Here is a 16,335-nt window from a genome sequence, read left to right on the forward strand (position 1 = left end):
CTAAAATACACATATACATCGATCAGGCAGGACATTCTGACCACCTCCTTGTTTCTACGCTCATTGTCCACTTTATCAGCTCCACTTACTGTATAGCTGAACTCTGTAGTTCTACAGTTACAGACTGTAGTCCATCTGTTTCTCTGATACTCTGTTACCCTGTTCTTCAGTGGTCAGGACCCCCATGGACCCTCACAGAGCAGGTACTATTTGGGTGTTGGATCGTTCTCAGCACTGCAGTAACACTGACGTGGTGAGGGTGTGTTAGTGTGTGTTGTGCTGGTACGAGTGGATCAGACACAGCAGTGCTGCTGGAGTTTTTAAACACTGTGTCCACTCACTGTCCACTCTATTAGACGCTCCTACCTCATCAGTCCACCTTGTAGATGTAAAGTCAGAGGCGACAGCTCATCTGCTGCTGCACAGATAGTGTTGGTCATCCTCTAGTCCTTCATCACTGGTCACAGGACGCTGCCCACAGGACGCTGTTGGCTGGATATTTTTGGTTGGTGGACTATTCTCAGTCCAGCAGCGACACTGAGGTGTTTAAAAACTCCAGCAGCACTGCTGTGTCTGATCCACTCAGACCAGCACAACACACACTAACACACCACCACCACGTCAGTGTTACTGCAGTGCTGAGAATGATCCACCACCCAAATAGTACCTGCTCTGTGAGGGGTCCATGGGGGTCCTGACCACTGAAGAACAGGGTAACAGAGTATCAGAGAAACAGATGGACTACAGTCTGTAACTGTAGAACTACAGAGTGCAGCTATACAGTAAGTGGAGCTGATAAAATGGACAATGAGCGTAGAAACGTGGAGGTGGTCAGAATGTTATTCCAGATCAGTGTATATGGTGACTGACATGCACATGTCCACTAATTGAACATATCTGGACATGGATATCTGCCTCCAAATCCAAGCTGGGTGGAAGTGTTGATATTCCTTGTTGCATCAATCCTTTATCAACACATCACTATTAGTGAGACAAACAATGCCAAGCTGGTCTGTTGGATAAGTGTTACAGCTAAAAAGTCAGTGCCCTGATTCAATGAAGACACTGTAGGAAGTGGTCCTTCCAAATGCTGGACTGTTTTACAGCAGAGGATGCCATTCTTCTTTCTGCAGACGGCACCAGTGATCGATCAGCAGGGTGTTGCTCAGACCTGAAAGTGGCTACTTAATGAAAGACGGGCATAAACTTCAAGTGAGAGTACATAAGTGTTAAAAGGGAGTGACTGCCTCTTCCCCCCTCAAAACCCTATGAATAATTCATCTTGCAGTGGATGAAACTAAAATACATAATTACTGTTTGACATATCCCAGCTTTGATTCTGCCATATCTGGCATCAACAGTGCTCACACGTTGTGCTATCAGGAAATGACAGCTTATTAGCATTCACCAGAGGCTCCCTGGGCTCGATCACTGTTCCTCCTACTCCCCGCTCCGCTAATCAGAGCACAAACCCACAGACAAACAGCAGGCTGAGAAAACGACACATGCTCAGAGGAAAAACCAAACAGTGCACCTGATCCTAGCCAGCATACAGGTAACAAACTCTGTGGTTTGACTGTCTGATACTCAGCCTGCTGCCTCAACAATCCAAAGCCTGCTCTGAGATGACCTCTTGTTGCGGACATATAAATGAGGCTCATTCATGTTTTTTCGGGGGGAAAGGCCCTGGCCCTTGCGCAACGGTTGGTAAGAAATGTTGTTCTGAGGAGAGGAGGAGATAGTCATGCCAGCTCAGCGTGCCGGGTGCAAAAAGGCACAGCAGATGGCAGACGAGGGAGCCAGGGCTGACCCTGAGGTACCAGAGAGGGGTTCCCAACTTGGCTCCAGCCCCTTGATGCTTTAAAGGCCACCAGGAACCTACAAAAGGAAGACAGACAACGATGGATAGCTGGAAACGCTGACCCACACTTACATCAAACAACCCTCTGACAGACAAAAGACTTCACCGGAGCCATTACTTTTAAGCCAGGCCCTCAACCATAAAGCCCCTCTGCAGTCTAGTGAGAGGACGATGAAGGGAATTCTTTCATACCCAGCTGTGGACACGGAGCCAAAGGATAGGGAGGATTTAAGGTTTGGAGAAGATTGGGCTCCAATATATGGTGGTTCCAAATTTAAGGTAGCCAGTGAAAGCACATGAGCTCAAAAGACAAGGCCCAAAAATACCAAGAGAATGAATGGTCCTTGATTCTTAAATTACAAAAAAATAAATAAATAAGTCTGGAGTTTAGGAAACAAGGCACAGAAAGGGAAAAAAGAAGGATGAGCGCAACAGCCAGCAGAAACGGAGAAATGCAGACAGACCGTGTTAAAGCACCCCTTTTGAGCGAGAGAAAGAAATCCATACACTGCTCCCAGACTAATTCCATTAGCAATCCCCCCAACCTGCCTACACAAACTCCCACATCTTAAGATCCCAGCAGCAAAAGACACCAAGGCTTAGCCATGTAGCGAAAGACCTATAAGGCTCTATTTAGATTCTGTGCCTAAATACAAGCCCTCAGTCTGTTTTTTTGTGCCTGAGAGTCTTTGCAAGAGTGTCCCTTTTGTGTCTCTTTGTCTGTGTGGTGGTGTGTTTCTTTCAGCATGTATCTGTGTCTGCAATGGGGGGATGTGGATTTACTGTAAAAGGCCTCTATGAGCCAACTGTCAGGGCTGACAACTTTTGTGTAGGAGGTTGAATCAGACATCTCTAAGAGGCAGCCTGCACCATTCTGCCAGGACAATTTTTTTTAGCTAAATCGGATTTCCTTTTGTCTGTCCGGCAGACGACTCCAAAGCTGTATGAGACAGAAAGTCAAGAAGATATCACAGTGTTTCCCCCTCCCCTAGACGTTCTTATTCAGTGAAGGTATCAGAAGACCTGGCTCTGAGGTAAGATTCTGTGAGTGAATGCACAGCTCAACATCACTAACTGACACTTTCACACTGAAGGCTCAATGCCTCGGTGTATTTCTTGCAAAGACATTGTTCACCTGACTTCAGCAAACAATGTGACATAATTGCGGAGAAAATGAACGACTGAGAAGGCATCGCTCATCGTGTCACATACATGGCAGCTGGATGAACTCCGCGAATAAACACACTATGCAACAAAGCCAATGATTGATTGGTGCAAAAGAGGCAAAGATGGATCAGCCAAAAGGTAAGCGCTGATTGTATGCAAGCCTGTAAGCATGCGTAGGTAGTTTTGGCTTCGGGAAACCCTCACCAGCTTTGCATCGCTGAAAATATACTGGTGCCTATAAGCACTGAGTAAGAAGTGTGTGCTAGCCAGCAAGTGAGGGATACTTGTTGATGTGTGTGCACCGTGGACTAGGCTGCCATGGAGCCTTTGGCACAGTGTGTCCCTGTGTCCATGTGAACAAACCACAGCTCTGTGAGGACATAATGATTGTGTCATTAACCTAATGTGCCTGGGGTGAGGGGCACTTTCCAAAAAGCCTTCTCCAGGCAAGACAGATGCCTCGTTCTAGGATTTAGGAGTGCAGACATATGTGCTGTGTTGCTCCTCTCCTGTTGTTTGTTTCAATGTTCCACTATGTGATGCTGTCAGAGGGTCTGTGGAAAGAACAGCAGCTACAGTCATTAAGCGAAGATCAGAACCGGCACGCTCAATTTGCGAGGCGAGCCAAGAACAGCGTTGCGGCATCAAAGGCAGACAAAACTCAGAACTAATACAAAGCTCTTCTGATCAGCGCAAACCATCACTTTGAACGATCACCTGTCCAAAAATCATCAGACAGGCTAAAAACTTTCTAAGACAAACACCTTTTGAGTCAAGACAAACAAAAAGAGTCAGTCAGAGAAAGCATCACATGTGGGAGGTAACTCGGTTATCTGTGGTTTATTTATGGATGCCCAGCTCTAATGACTGTCAACAGTGCTTTAGATGGATGAATGGGCCAACGATGCGGGCAACATCCACCACTGGCCAGTTTGCTGCCCACTAAGCTCTTTCTTCTGTCAGTCAAGTTGATGCAAAACCACCAGCATCACACATAAAGCATCAAACGAGTTAGCAGTGACAGGGACACAGTGTATGGAGAAACAGGGGTAGTCCCATCCACTTTCTCCTCAAGGCTTAAACCTGTTCAAGGAAACGAATGACTAACACATAAAAAGGGCCAGGACTCTTCGGTTTTCACTCATGGTTATTTTTCTGACTCACCGTCAGTTTCACTGAGTTAAAGTGAGAGGCAGATGAAGATAAAGAACGAGATGTTTTGGTGCTCTTTACATTTCAGTACCTGTAGGTGTTTTTTTCCACACTCAGCTCTCACTTTCTGCTGAGCCCGTCTATCACATCCAATTTGTCCTCTCCTTCTCTGATCTACACCTTCTTTTGTGATGGAAACAAGCTTGCGATGAGAATCAAAGAAGCCAGCCTGCTGTTTCTGTGGAGATCAAGAACCCAATTAGTTTTTTCTTCTTTGTTTTAAACCAGAGATTTCCATCTTCCAAATGTGCCGCACAGAGATGCAAGTGTGGCTGTGTGAGCGTCTCCAGCCTTGCGCGCATGAGAGAACACAAAGATCAGGAAGGAGGCCACACCTGGGAGGGAATCCTTCCTTCCCCAGAGCGAATGCCCCTCCACCACTCCTCATAATAATCCTTCATCCTGTATCACGAACCTTGTTTAATCGAAGCCTTGCAGGGTCGGTCCTTCTGGTCCATGGCATCACGCGACCCTGCGATGAGCCAATCAGCTCTCAGAGCCCTACCTTGCCCCCCAGGAGAAGCTGACACACCCTACACCAGCAGCTGGGCAGGAAGCAACAACAATAAACAGCTTCTCTCTGCCATTACCCTTTCTGATGATCCATCCTACCCCCCCCCCCCCCCCCCACAGCCTTTTTGTGGCTTCATCCATTCTTCTTAGTTTCTTCTCTTCTCACTTTGGCTGTCCCTTACCCTATTCGGTTTGCCCTCGTAGGCAGCGCCAGCGCTCAGCGCACCAGCTGCAGAATGCACAGCACATTTGTTTGAAGCCATTACAATCAAACTGACAGAGAGGACAAAAAAGAACCCCTTTTCTTTCTCTTTTTTCTTTGAGGCTTTTTTTTTTCACGTTCTGCCTTCAGTGTCTACATCACTTTCACAAACAATGTCACTTGAAAGGAGCGTATGAGGCACATGTTCTGGAAAATGAATAGCTGTGCGGCACTTCTGAAGCGCTTCGCCTTTTTTTTTTCTTTCAGTAAACGCCCCAACACAACACCCACCCACAAAAGGCACAGGTGGGGTCAAACAGGCCTGTGAGGCAAGGAGCCACCGGTTCCACACAAACGTACACAAACACACGCACACAGGAATGTAAGGAACCACAGGTGTGCTGTGTGTGGGCTGTGCACCTACACGGTTGCAGTCCGACTAAACAAACTTCAATACAGGCTTCTTTATCTGCATGACTAAATGGAGACTGAATTTTCAGAACTACAGCTGCATTTGGTAAACAGCACCAAGGGAGTCCCTGATAACGGTGAAAATACCCACATTTTTATCCCCACACAACCATGACTCGTTTGACTCTTGGACGACGGTTACAGCATCATGCCTGAGTGGGGTAATACCCTGATAACAACACTAAAATTTCCTCCTTTTGCATGTTTTATCACTAAAATCATTAGCATATCTTGTCGGCAATCAACCAAAGCGCTATGAAGTGGGAAATTCGTATAAACGTCTTCCAGAGAACAGTAAAATCAAAGTGAAAGACTGTACATGCCATCAAAAGCTTGGTGAAATTAGGGGTTTCACTAGGTACTTTTCGCAGTTGCCACAAACATTAACCTCATTTTACACCCAAAATATAACTTGCACAGCAGACACAAGCCTAATCATATAGCCTAATAATGCGCACCACTGACATGGTCAAAAGTTTGTCTGTTGCTGTAATTTTCCTTTGTAGGACAGTTCAGTGGAAGAGGCTGTCAATGGAGAAACTGATAAATGCTGATTGAATGAGTAAATGCACTATAATCTGCCCTTAAACGAAGTGCAAACCACTCACATAAAAGCCTTTCTTTGTCTCAATCCACTAAATGGCTTACAGATCCCACAACACATGTTTAGTAACATGGCAATTATAACAACAGTAAACGATCATTTGTTCAGGGGGGGAAACCATTCCAAATGAACTACCTCAAAGCAGCAACGGTGATAATGAGAAATCCAGCAAAGGACATTTCACGTTCCCTTTATGGTCCAGGGACTTCTGCTGAAAAAGCAAGTCACTGCTGTTGGAAGAAAACCTCGTATCTCCAAAACGGTAACTTTACAGGAGAGGGAAAAAACCTGCTTTGCTTTTAATGTAAGTGAATGGAACCAGAACCACTATGATGATGCTAATCCGTTCTGAAATATGAAGGGCAATTACAAAGAATATAAAAGAACTTTATTTTGAAAAAAAACTGATGTAACGGATCTCTAGATCAGGAGAGTGTAGCCCTCTTTGAACTCACGTCATGTTAGATGCAGACTAATTGGGGAGTTTTCCACAGCAAGCATTTGGGTCGTTCTACAGAAGCGTCCACTTTTCTATCTCTCCATAGGAGTCACTGGTGTTACTGATCCTCACTGGTGTTTATACATAAGAACACAATGACATTTTTAATGAAAAAATGCATTTTCTGCTACAGAACATCAAACCACACGCTGTCAGTCATGGAACATCCACTCAAATATGGAATTTAATCCATTTATATTCTATTTTTTCACAGTGACCTCAGAATAAAGTCGGTCACACCAGTGACTTCAGCTAAAGGCTTCATATGAGATCATGAGCTGAATGAGAAGATCTCTGAGAACTGAGAGACTCAGTGGAATCACCATGAGCTTTTCTTCAGAGATCCTCAGAAAACAGGTCAAAGGGGGTCGAGTGATGTCATCGGTGTGACTTTTGTTTCAAAATAAGAGTTTTTGTTACACAGTAACACCAGTGACACGACTCCTGGGAACGATGACTTTCATTATATATTTTATCATATTTATTTGGTATTTGTTTTCTTTATCATTTCATTTCCATTTAATTTATATATTCCATAGTCATGTTTAGATTATTGTAGCTAAAATTGCAGAAAAACGTGTCTTTTCCTTCAAAATATGGCCTCAGCCTTCACACGTGACCGTGGGGACGAGCTCTTCTGTGGTGCTTGGAATTCTATATGATTGATTGAAAACCAATATTGCTAAATTGAGGCTCGAAAAGGTGAAATTACTAAAATAACTTCTTGTTTTATTTTAAAATATAAATAAAATGTAACCCTAACACATGTTTCCAAGTGTAATATATCTGTAAATGCTAGGGACACAAAAATAAACCCTTCCACAGTCAAGGGTGCAATAGTGAACCTCTGGGGCAAAGCATCACTTTCCAGCATCCGCTCAGCCACTCCAGCCAAAAACAGATGGCCAGATGGTCACACCAGTCTAACTTTCACTAGCAGTGCTAGTGGCCATTCTCCCCAAGGCAAAGAGCTTCAGTCAGCTGTCGCCATTTACAAGAACCACATTTAACATGTCAATCAGACAACACCAATTCAATTAAGCCTTTTGCTTTGTCATGGCTAACATGATACATAATTGTGTCATTACAGTTAGTCGGCTTACTGCTTGCTCTGCACAAAGACGAGCCTTTCAAATTCTTCAGAAACTCAATTGAATCCCAAATTCAATTGGAAAGAGGACCAAAGCGAGATGAAGGTCTCGATCACATGCTGGGTAAATGGGGAGGCCCAGCAGGGAGTCTGGAATAACAGTAATGAAACAGCATCATGCGGCACGGCGGAATCATGTATTCTCCGCAGACTGTGCAATTATTCCAGGGGCTTTATCCAAGGATTAATGAATCGCATTAATTCAAAAGGAGGATAATAAGTCGGCATTAACTGCGGGAGGAAAGGACATTTCTCTCTGGCAGCAAAGCAAAGCCATCTGACCAATTTAGAGCTAAATGAGAGGCGATTTTGCACATTTTGCGTGCCCTCTAACTGCAGGCTGTGAATGCCGAAAATAGTCCTCTTGTATGTCACACACTCGAGAAAACAAATAAGCAATCAGAGTTTTCTATTTAAGCACTCCACATAAAAAAGCCATTCTAATATTTCCAGATTACACAGCAAAACGCTGGCTGACACTGAACCATTAGCGCTCAGTCACGCACGTGATTTCCCTCTGATTGCTTTTTGCGAGGAAAACTTAGTGCAGGTGTTTCTTGATTATTTAGCTTCTGCAGGTGCTTCTGGTTGTTATCAAGGAGGACTGAATAGATATAGGAGGACGGTATAGATGACTTCATCCTCAGCCTATGCCAAAAATCAGATTAATCAACATTACCGTTTGCAAAAGTCATCAGTTCTATTCATCTGATTATGGTGGCTGTCAGAGCCGAACTGGGTCATAATTAGCTTGAACCTGGTTTAAATCATACTTGAGCCAATTATCGTATTTGAAAAGTTAAGCCATTTGGATCACGCATGAAGAGCGTCGAAGAAATTCAGCTCCCGCTGAAAGAATCCAGAGATGCATGTCCTCGGTGACGGCGGGTCTCAATGCGAAATGCACTCAGCTCTTTGAAACGGATCCCACATTTTCAAAGCAGTTAAGGGCCAATTCGAAGACACAAAAGCATAATGTACAGCTCTGGTGCTCAACCTAATTCCCTCTGCAATATCAGTCTTGACGCAAACTCCAAGCATGCTTTTCATGACAAAATGAAATAAATTAATCATTAATTGCCTCTGGACAAGAGTGCGCCTGCTTTGTGAATAATGCAGACATGAGTTAAAACCTCATTAAAGTACTTCTGTGCTAATTGTGTCCTAATTGCATGCTGCCTCATCACCTGAAGGAATGATGGAGTTGACCATAGTCAGTTGAATGCACGCACACACACACACACACACCCAGACACATCCAAATACACACACACACACACACACACACACACACTCAGACAGACACACACACACGTTTTAGCACCTGTAATAACACAGTCTGCCTTTTCCTTTCGTGTATAATTTGTGATAGCCACTTCAATATAATTGCTGTCCGAAAGACTGAGAAGATGAGAACTAGGGGAAAGGGCATGGCCGTGTCTGGGGACTGTCTGCCCAAAGTGGTCATTTCTTCAGAGTCTGGACTGCTGTCTGGCTCCACACCCCATTCTGTGAGGAAAGCTTTTTGCTCCTTCTCTGAGTAACCTGCAGCAGATGTGTTAAGTAATGACTGTCATTAATTCTGCCCCATTCCACTCGCAGACCAGACAGGAATAACGGCCCCACCGGGCCACCGTCCTCCCACCTGCACGTCCAACCAACCCAGAAAATAGGCTAACCTGAATGTAGTCTAGACAGGCCTGTACACTTTCTGCTGGCACTGCCACAATCACAGTGATAGAGTAGAGGAAGAACCATCCAGGTGTTCCATACTAGATTCTCTACCATTCACATTCTTAATATAACTCGAGTTAATTATCATTTCAGTAGTTTTGGGACTTTTCTTATGAGTGAAATTGATTTTCAGATGAAGGTACTGATAGAAAATGATCGTTACATCCAAGTCAGCATCCGATTCCATTAAAAAAGGGTTGCCAAGCAGTTTGTTTTTCATTGTTTCCGCTGATTATTCTATTTTGCCTACTTTATCCACCTGGCAGTTATATAATGACTGCGTCAGACTGTTTGAAAGAACAGTTCCGAGTGCATTAATTACATAGTACTAAACAGATAGTACGTTTTCTTCTGGAAAGATGTGTGTATGTGGTTAAAGGCTCATTTTGGCGTAACTGTAAGAGAAAACAAGACAATATTTTAGCATAGAGAGCCAAGACTCAGGAATGGGTCATTAACTACATTAATCCGAACTCGAATACTATCTGATATCATGATATTTTCAAAAAATAATCTGTGGTGCTGAATTTGATCAAGACATCCCAGCACTAGTCTGATCTTCTCCTGGGATGAGGAGGAGGAGGAGGACAGCATTCGAGATTTCGAGGTACCACGCTATGGGCAGCCAGACAGAGCTCACCCTCTCATATGAAAGTACACAGAGCTGTGATGGGCTGCCTCAATTTATGCTGTAAATTATTCAACGCACAAGCACTGCAGTGCAGGAACCAGGCTGTGGTAAAACAAGAGCTCTGCACCCACTGATCCTGAACCAAAAAAAAAAAGAAGTGCTTCTATACTTGACTGAAGGATTAAGTGCGCTGGTGGATATGCCTGATTTTTCATTCATACTCCAGTCCAGGGCGGGAGCCAAATTCTCCTCAGAGACCCTCCAGCAAGTGAATCCAGACCAAAACGACACCAATCTCTCCGACACCTGGCTGACAACTACTTTACAGCATGAAGGCTTGACCCCAAAGGCAAAAGCAAAGGAGTTTCCAGCTTTCAAAAAGAATATGAGGTAGTGGAGACTGTAAGTCGACGCCGGAGCAGCTCACAGCCTGAAAATCATTAGATATTTAACACACTCTGCTGGATGGGTGGGGAGAGGACTCCTGGCAGAGCATTTGCCAAGAAGCATCTGAAAATGAGCATTCCACTTCTGCACATGGGGAAAGTGGGTGTGGCTGAGAGCCCCAACGTGAGAGAAGAACTGAGGCTTTGGCATCTTTTGGCACTGAGATCTTTGACTTTAAGATCTAAGCCAATGCCATCTTCACCATGGGAAGCTCAGAGTTTAAGATTTAAACCATTCTCTGCCTTTAGGATCTAAACCATTCTCTGCCTTCAGGATCTAAACCATTCTCTGCCTTCAGGATCTAAACCATTCTCTGCCTTCAGGATCTAAATCACTGCTGTGTTTGTCATGAAGATATCTACCTTTAAGATGTAAACCAATGCCATCTTCGCAATGGAGCCTTTAAGATCTACCCCAATGCTATCTTTACCATGGAGATCTCTGAGTTTAAGATCTAAACCAATGTCATCTTCACCATAAAGATCTCTGAGTATAAGATATAAGCAGCATGCCATCTTCGCCATGGAGCCTTTAAGATCTAAACCACTGCCATCTTCACCATGGAGATCGCTGGAGTTTAACATCTAAACCAGTGTTAGATTTACCATGGAGATCTCTGAGTTTAAGATCTAAACCACTACCATCTCCACCATGGAGATCTCTGAGTTTAAGATCTAAACCACTGCCATCTTCACCATGGAGATCTCAGAGTTTAACATCTAAACCACTGCCATGTCCACCATGGAGATCTCTGAGTTTAAGATCTAAACCACTGCCATCTTCACCATGGAGATCTCAGAGTTTAACATCTAAACCACTGCCATCTCCACCATGGAGATCTCTGAGTTTAAGATCTAAACCACTGCCATCTCCACCATGGAGATCTCTGAGTTTAAGATCTAAACCACTGCCATCTTCACCATGGAGATCTCAGAGTTTAACATCTAAACCACTGCCATCTCCACCATGGAGATCTCAGAGTTTAACATCTAAACCACTGCCATCTTCACCATGGAGATCTCAGAGTTTAACATCTAAACCACTGCCATCTCCACCATGGAGATCTCAGAGTTTAACATCTAAACCACTGCCATCTCCACCATGGAGATCTCAGAGTTTAACATCTAAACCACTGCCATCTTCACCATGGAGATCTCAGAGTTTAACATCTAAACCACTGCCATCTTCACCATGGAGATCTCTGAGTTTAAGATCTAAACCACTGCCATCTTCACCATGGAGATCTCAGAGTTTAACATCTAAACCACTGCCATCTCCACCATGGAGATCTCAGAGTTTAACATCTAAACCACTGCCATCTCCACCATGGAGATCTCAGAGTTTAAGATCTAAACCACTGCCATCTTCACCATGGAGATCTCAGAGTTTAAGATCTAAACCACTGCCATCTCCACCATGGAGATCTCTGAGTTTAAGATCTAAACCACTGCCATCTCCACCATGGAGATCTCTGCCACCTTTGAGGAGTGACAGAGTGTCTCTGATCTTCTGAGCTGCGTGATCAAAGGAAGCTCCTCGCCACTCACCCAGCCACCGTTGTCCCGGATCCAGCTCTGCAGCAGTGGTCCGTTCAGGTAATCGGTCATCCAGCTCGAGATGTGGTCCACCTGCGACGCCATCTCGCGGTTCACGCTCTCCACGCACAGGGTGCCGCCGAACTCGAAGAAGGCCACGACGCGGCCCCAGTTCACGCCGTCGCCGAACAGCTCCTCGGCCACGGCCACGAAGCTGCGCTGGAGCTGCGTGCTCGGCGCCACGCGCAGCTGGTCCCACATGGCGGCGAAGTCCCGCTGGTAGGCGCGCTCGAGCTCATCGCCGGCCTCGCGCAGCAACCGGTGCAGCCTCGCGGGCCCTGCGCGCGGCATCTCGGCCTCGTCGTTGTCGTCGTCGTCGGCCGTGGCGGCGGCGGCGGCGCCGGGGCGGAACTCCCACACGTAGCCTCGCTTGAGAAGTTTGTGCTGGATGTATCTCTCCACGATGTCCCGGATGTTGTAGGGACTTTCATTGGCCATTATTTTTTTTTAAATCCGGTAACGAGTTAGTTCTAAAACGGGGCGACAACGGGAGCGGCTCACTCCCAAAACATCATCTTATTATTATAATTACTATCATTAATAATAACAACGGGCTTGCCTGCGCCGCGCGGTCTCCAAACACAAAGTCTCGACGCGAACAGACCTTCCGACACCAAGAGACATTTTCTCGCGCGTCGCTTTTGCCTTCTTTGCCGTTAACGAACCACGCTCGCGCGCCCGCGCGGTCATCTGGCGGGAAGGAGAGAAGAAAAAAAAAAAAGCAGAAAAGCGGCGCCGAAAAGATGAAGACTATCCCTCTATCCCTCCACAACTTCTCCGGGGCGACCGACACCCATCTCCGCTCCAACGGCCAGAACTCCGCGGCAGCGCGAGCGAGCTCAGCTCGGCCGGCGTGAGGATCGAGTTGGGGGGGGCGGGGATGCCTCGCTAGCTACTCACGCGCGGATACGCCCCCTTCAGTCTTTTATTTATTTATTTATTTATTTATTTTTCGCTAGCGAAAGTTGAAGCGGCTCGTTTAGAACCGATATTAGTTTCACTAAAAATAAATAAATAAATCTTTTTTTTTTAATTCTTTTTCTTTTCTATATTTTAAATATTTTTTCCTCTTCCTTCGCTCTTCTTCTCAGTGTCGTAATCCCATGGATAGCGCGCTCAGGGCTTCCCAGAAAGACGGAAGAGGAATGAAATGAAAGCTGTTATCCACCTACGGCTGCCAGGCCGGGCTGGGTCGGCTCTCTCTCTCCCTCCCGGAGCCACGGCGGGAAGAGCCGTTATGGAAAAACTAACCGTTACAGCTCCGCTTGAAACTGGGCTCGAGCCGGAGCTCGCGGATGCAGGACGCCGTAACGCTTCATTCAGCCCCGTCTGCTCGCTCTCGCTTCAGCCGTACGGCGCCACGGCCACGCCCACCTGCGCTGCGATTGGACCGTTTCGCCCGCTGGAGCGTCTTGCGAGGGCCGGAGCCATTCGAACGCTTTAGCCAATCGTGTACGAGGAGGGCGGGGCTTGTCGCCAGGGGGGCGGGGAAGACCGAAAGACTGGGGTCATTTGAAAAGGCGAAGGGGGCGTGGCCGTCGCCTGCGTCATTCATTCAAGTCTTTTGCGGCGGAGGACGAGCTGACGAGACGCTGCTGTTTACAGCGCCAGAAAAGCAGCGCTTTATTATTGTTTCTGGAAGTTGAAATGTGCTGCTTCTCATATACAGATCCAGATGTGGAGTGCGTTGATATTATATTATGATTTTAATGCTAAATACCGCGTTAAATGCCACGTTACTAAACCAGTGTTTTGCTGTGCGTCCTCTTGATGGACTGTGCCTCACTGTTATTTTTGTCTTTTTTGTGTTTTTTCACTTTTCCTAGACATTTCTGTCGCTACAGCCTGTGGTCAGGCATCATACAGTGTACACCCATCGTCCACACCTGTTCTGTCGTTGTTATGTACCATATATTGCTAAATTAAAGCCATTGCATGAATAAATAAATAAATAAAAACTTTTTTGGGGGGGGGGGGTGCTACTATTTGCTACTATGCCTTAATGGACTTATTATTTTCTTTTATTTCTTCTTCTATTTTGAATCACGACAGCCCATGTAAATTCAACCCTGTATTTATCCCTTTTTAAACTTTTATGTACATATTTCTTTGTTTCAGTCCTACATTTGTCATTTTTTCTGCAAGCATTATGGTTTTAATGGATAAATTCTATATTCAAACGTCCAATTTATTTATTTTGTCTCTCATAAATGGACTTTGCCTCACTATTATGTCATAATGTTATATGTTTCTATATCTGATGAATGTTTTAGTTATAATAAAGGCTATTATACGTCTATATATGACCTGTTTCTAAGCCTCTGTGTTACTACATTTGTGAATAATTCATTATAAACTGGGTTTCTTTCTAAGGAAAGAGGTCAGACGTAGATGCCTTTGCTCTAAGACATGTTTATAGTGGCCATTCGATGTTCAGCACTCCTCAATTTGAATCGTGCACCCTCCAATAGTTTAACTTGCAAATACAGCAGGCTTGCATTGTACTGTGGCCGTTGGCACACTGGCTTCTGGGTTCTTAGCGTGGCAAAACGGGCAGCATGTGATATGAATACTTTAACGTGTATGCTAATTACACTTAATCAGTGCTTTTAAGGGTGTAATTCATCCTGCAGTCAAACATAAAAGCAACGGCTGTGGTTTTGTTGTGGTTTTGTAGTGCTACAGTCACTAGTTTAGTCTGTCTTATAGATTTTTTTATGTCCAGTATTGACCCATGTTTTGACCTGGCATTTCATTTAAAGACCACCCAAACGACAAATGACTGACGACAAGGAAAATATCAGCAGAGCTGGTATGTAATGTGTCTGTATTCAGTCCAAGGTACAGGTTTTAAAAGCAGTATTCAGAACAATTTTCATATTTTTAGGAGAATTATTAACTATTTTAAAATAAAAGAGGACCTCACTGAGAACAGACTCATTAAGAGGGCCAGATCTGTCCTGGGAAGCTCAGTGCAGGTGGTGGGAGGATGTTAGACACTGTAGTGGACAAAGTACACAAATCACTAAATCAAGCATTTGCCTTCAAATGTACTTAAGTATAAAGTAAAAGTACTAAAAGAGTAATTCTGGCTCTGATGTCCTGTTATCATTTTTATAACCAGACTGGCTTCATGAACTCATTTCAGGTGAAAGTCCTCCAGCGTCTCTCTTGGTAAACCAGTCTTTTAATAGAACGTCATTAATTAGTGACGCTGACGTCTATTAAAATGATCAGAAGCACAAAACACTGAAGGTAAACAGTTTCCATCAGGGAGAACCGAGTGGCTCTGAAATCACTTTTTACACACAAGCAAAGTTTCAGTTTCAGATTTATTTACAACTTAGTTCCAAGTTTAAGTTGAATAAAAACTGAGTAATTAACAGAGTTTTATCTTGTTTGTTACCTCTCTTCTTATTCCCTTTCTTGACGCTTTGTCATTGCTGCTGTAGCAATGTGAATTTATTATTATTATTATTATTAATGTAATTACTTTTCTCAGTGTTACTGAGCTCTGCTAAAGCCTGAGTAGACTGATAAATCAATGTGATCGGTTATTAATCTCAGTGTTACTGAGCTCTGCTAAAGCCTGCGTAAACTGATAAATCAATGTGATCAGTTATTAATCTCAGCGTTACTGAGCTCTGCTAAAGCCTGAGTAGACTGATAAATCAATGTGATCAGTTATTAATCTGTGTTACTGAGCTCTGCTAAAGCCTGAGTAGACTGATAAATCAATGTGATCAGTTATTAATCTCAGTGTTACTGAGCTCTGCTAAAGTCTGAGTAGACTGATAAATCAATGTGATCAGTTATTAATCTCAGTGTTACTGAGCTCTGCTAAAGCCTGAGTAGACTGATAAATCAATGTGATCAGTTATTAATCTCAGTGTTACTGAGCTCTGCTAAAGCCTGAGTAGACTGATAAATATAAACATTTTATGTATGGTAACAGAGTATATTATTGAATACATTGAGGACAGCATAGTCAGTATTCAGCCATAAATACGCTTTCAAAGTATTCTTCTTAACCCTGAATATCAGGACTACTGCACAAATGTCTGAGACCACCATTTCATTTATTTAGTATTCACTCAAAATTGCCATTAAATACAAGTTATTCAATTTGCAGCATCAAGATGTTTTAGGCACCCGAGAGACTTAGATTAAAAAAGCTATTTAACTGGGCAGTAAGTGTTTATTTGCTCAGAAAAACATTAATATTAGAATAAATGCAACTAATATTAAC

At 44.2% G+C, this 16,335-nt stretch overlaps 1 protein-coding gene across 1 annotated transcript in view; it reads right to left on the bottom strand.

The window, feature by feature from the left end:
* The window catches only part of bcl2a (BCL2 apoptosis regulator a), a 52,809-nt gene extending 39,286 nt beyond the window's left edge, over nucleotides 1-13,523 (bottom strand). Inside the window, exon 1 of the mRNA XM_017710424.2 lies at nucleotides 12,039-13,523. Coding sequence (XP_017565913.1) covers nucleotides 12,039-12,524 — 486 coding nt within the window. The 5' untranslated portion in view covers nucleotides 12,525-13,523. The remainder of the gene's footprint in view (nucleotides 1-12,038) is intronic.
* Between the last annotated feature and the right edge of the window lie 2,812 nt (nucleotides 13,524-16,335).

The sequence above is a fragment of the Pygocentrus nattereri genome, chromosome 24 (genome assembly GCF_015220715.1).
Source record: "Pygocentrus nattereri isolate fPygNat1 chromosome 24, fPygNat1.pri, whole genome shotgun sequence".
NCBI classification, from domain to species: domain Eukaryota; kingdom Metazoa; phylum Chordata; class Actinopteri; order Characiformes; family Serrasalmidae; genus Pygocentrus; species Pygocentrus nattereri.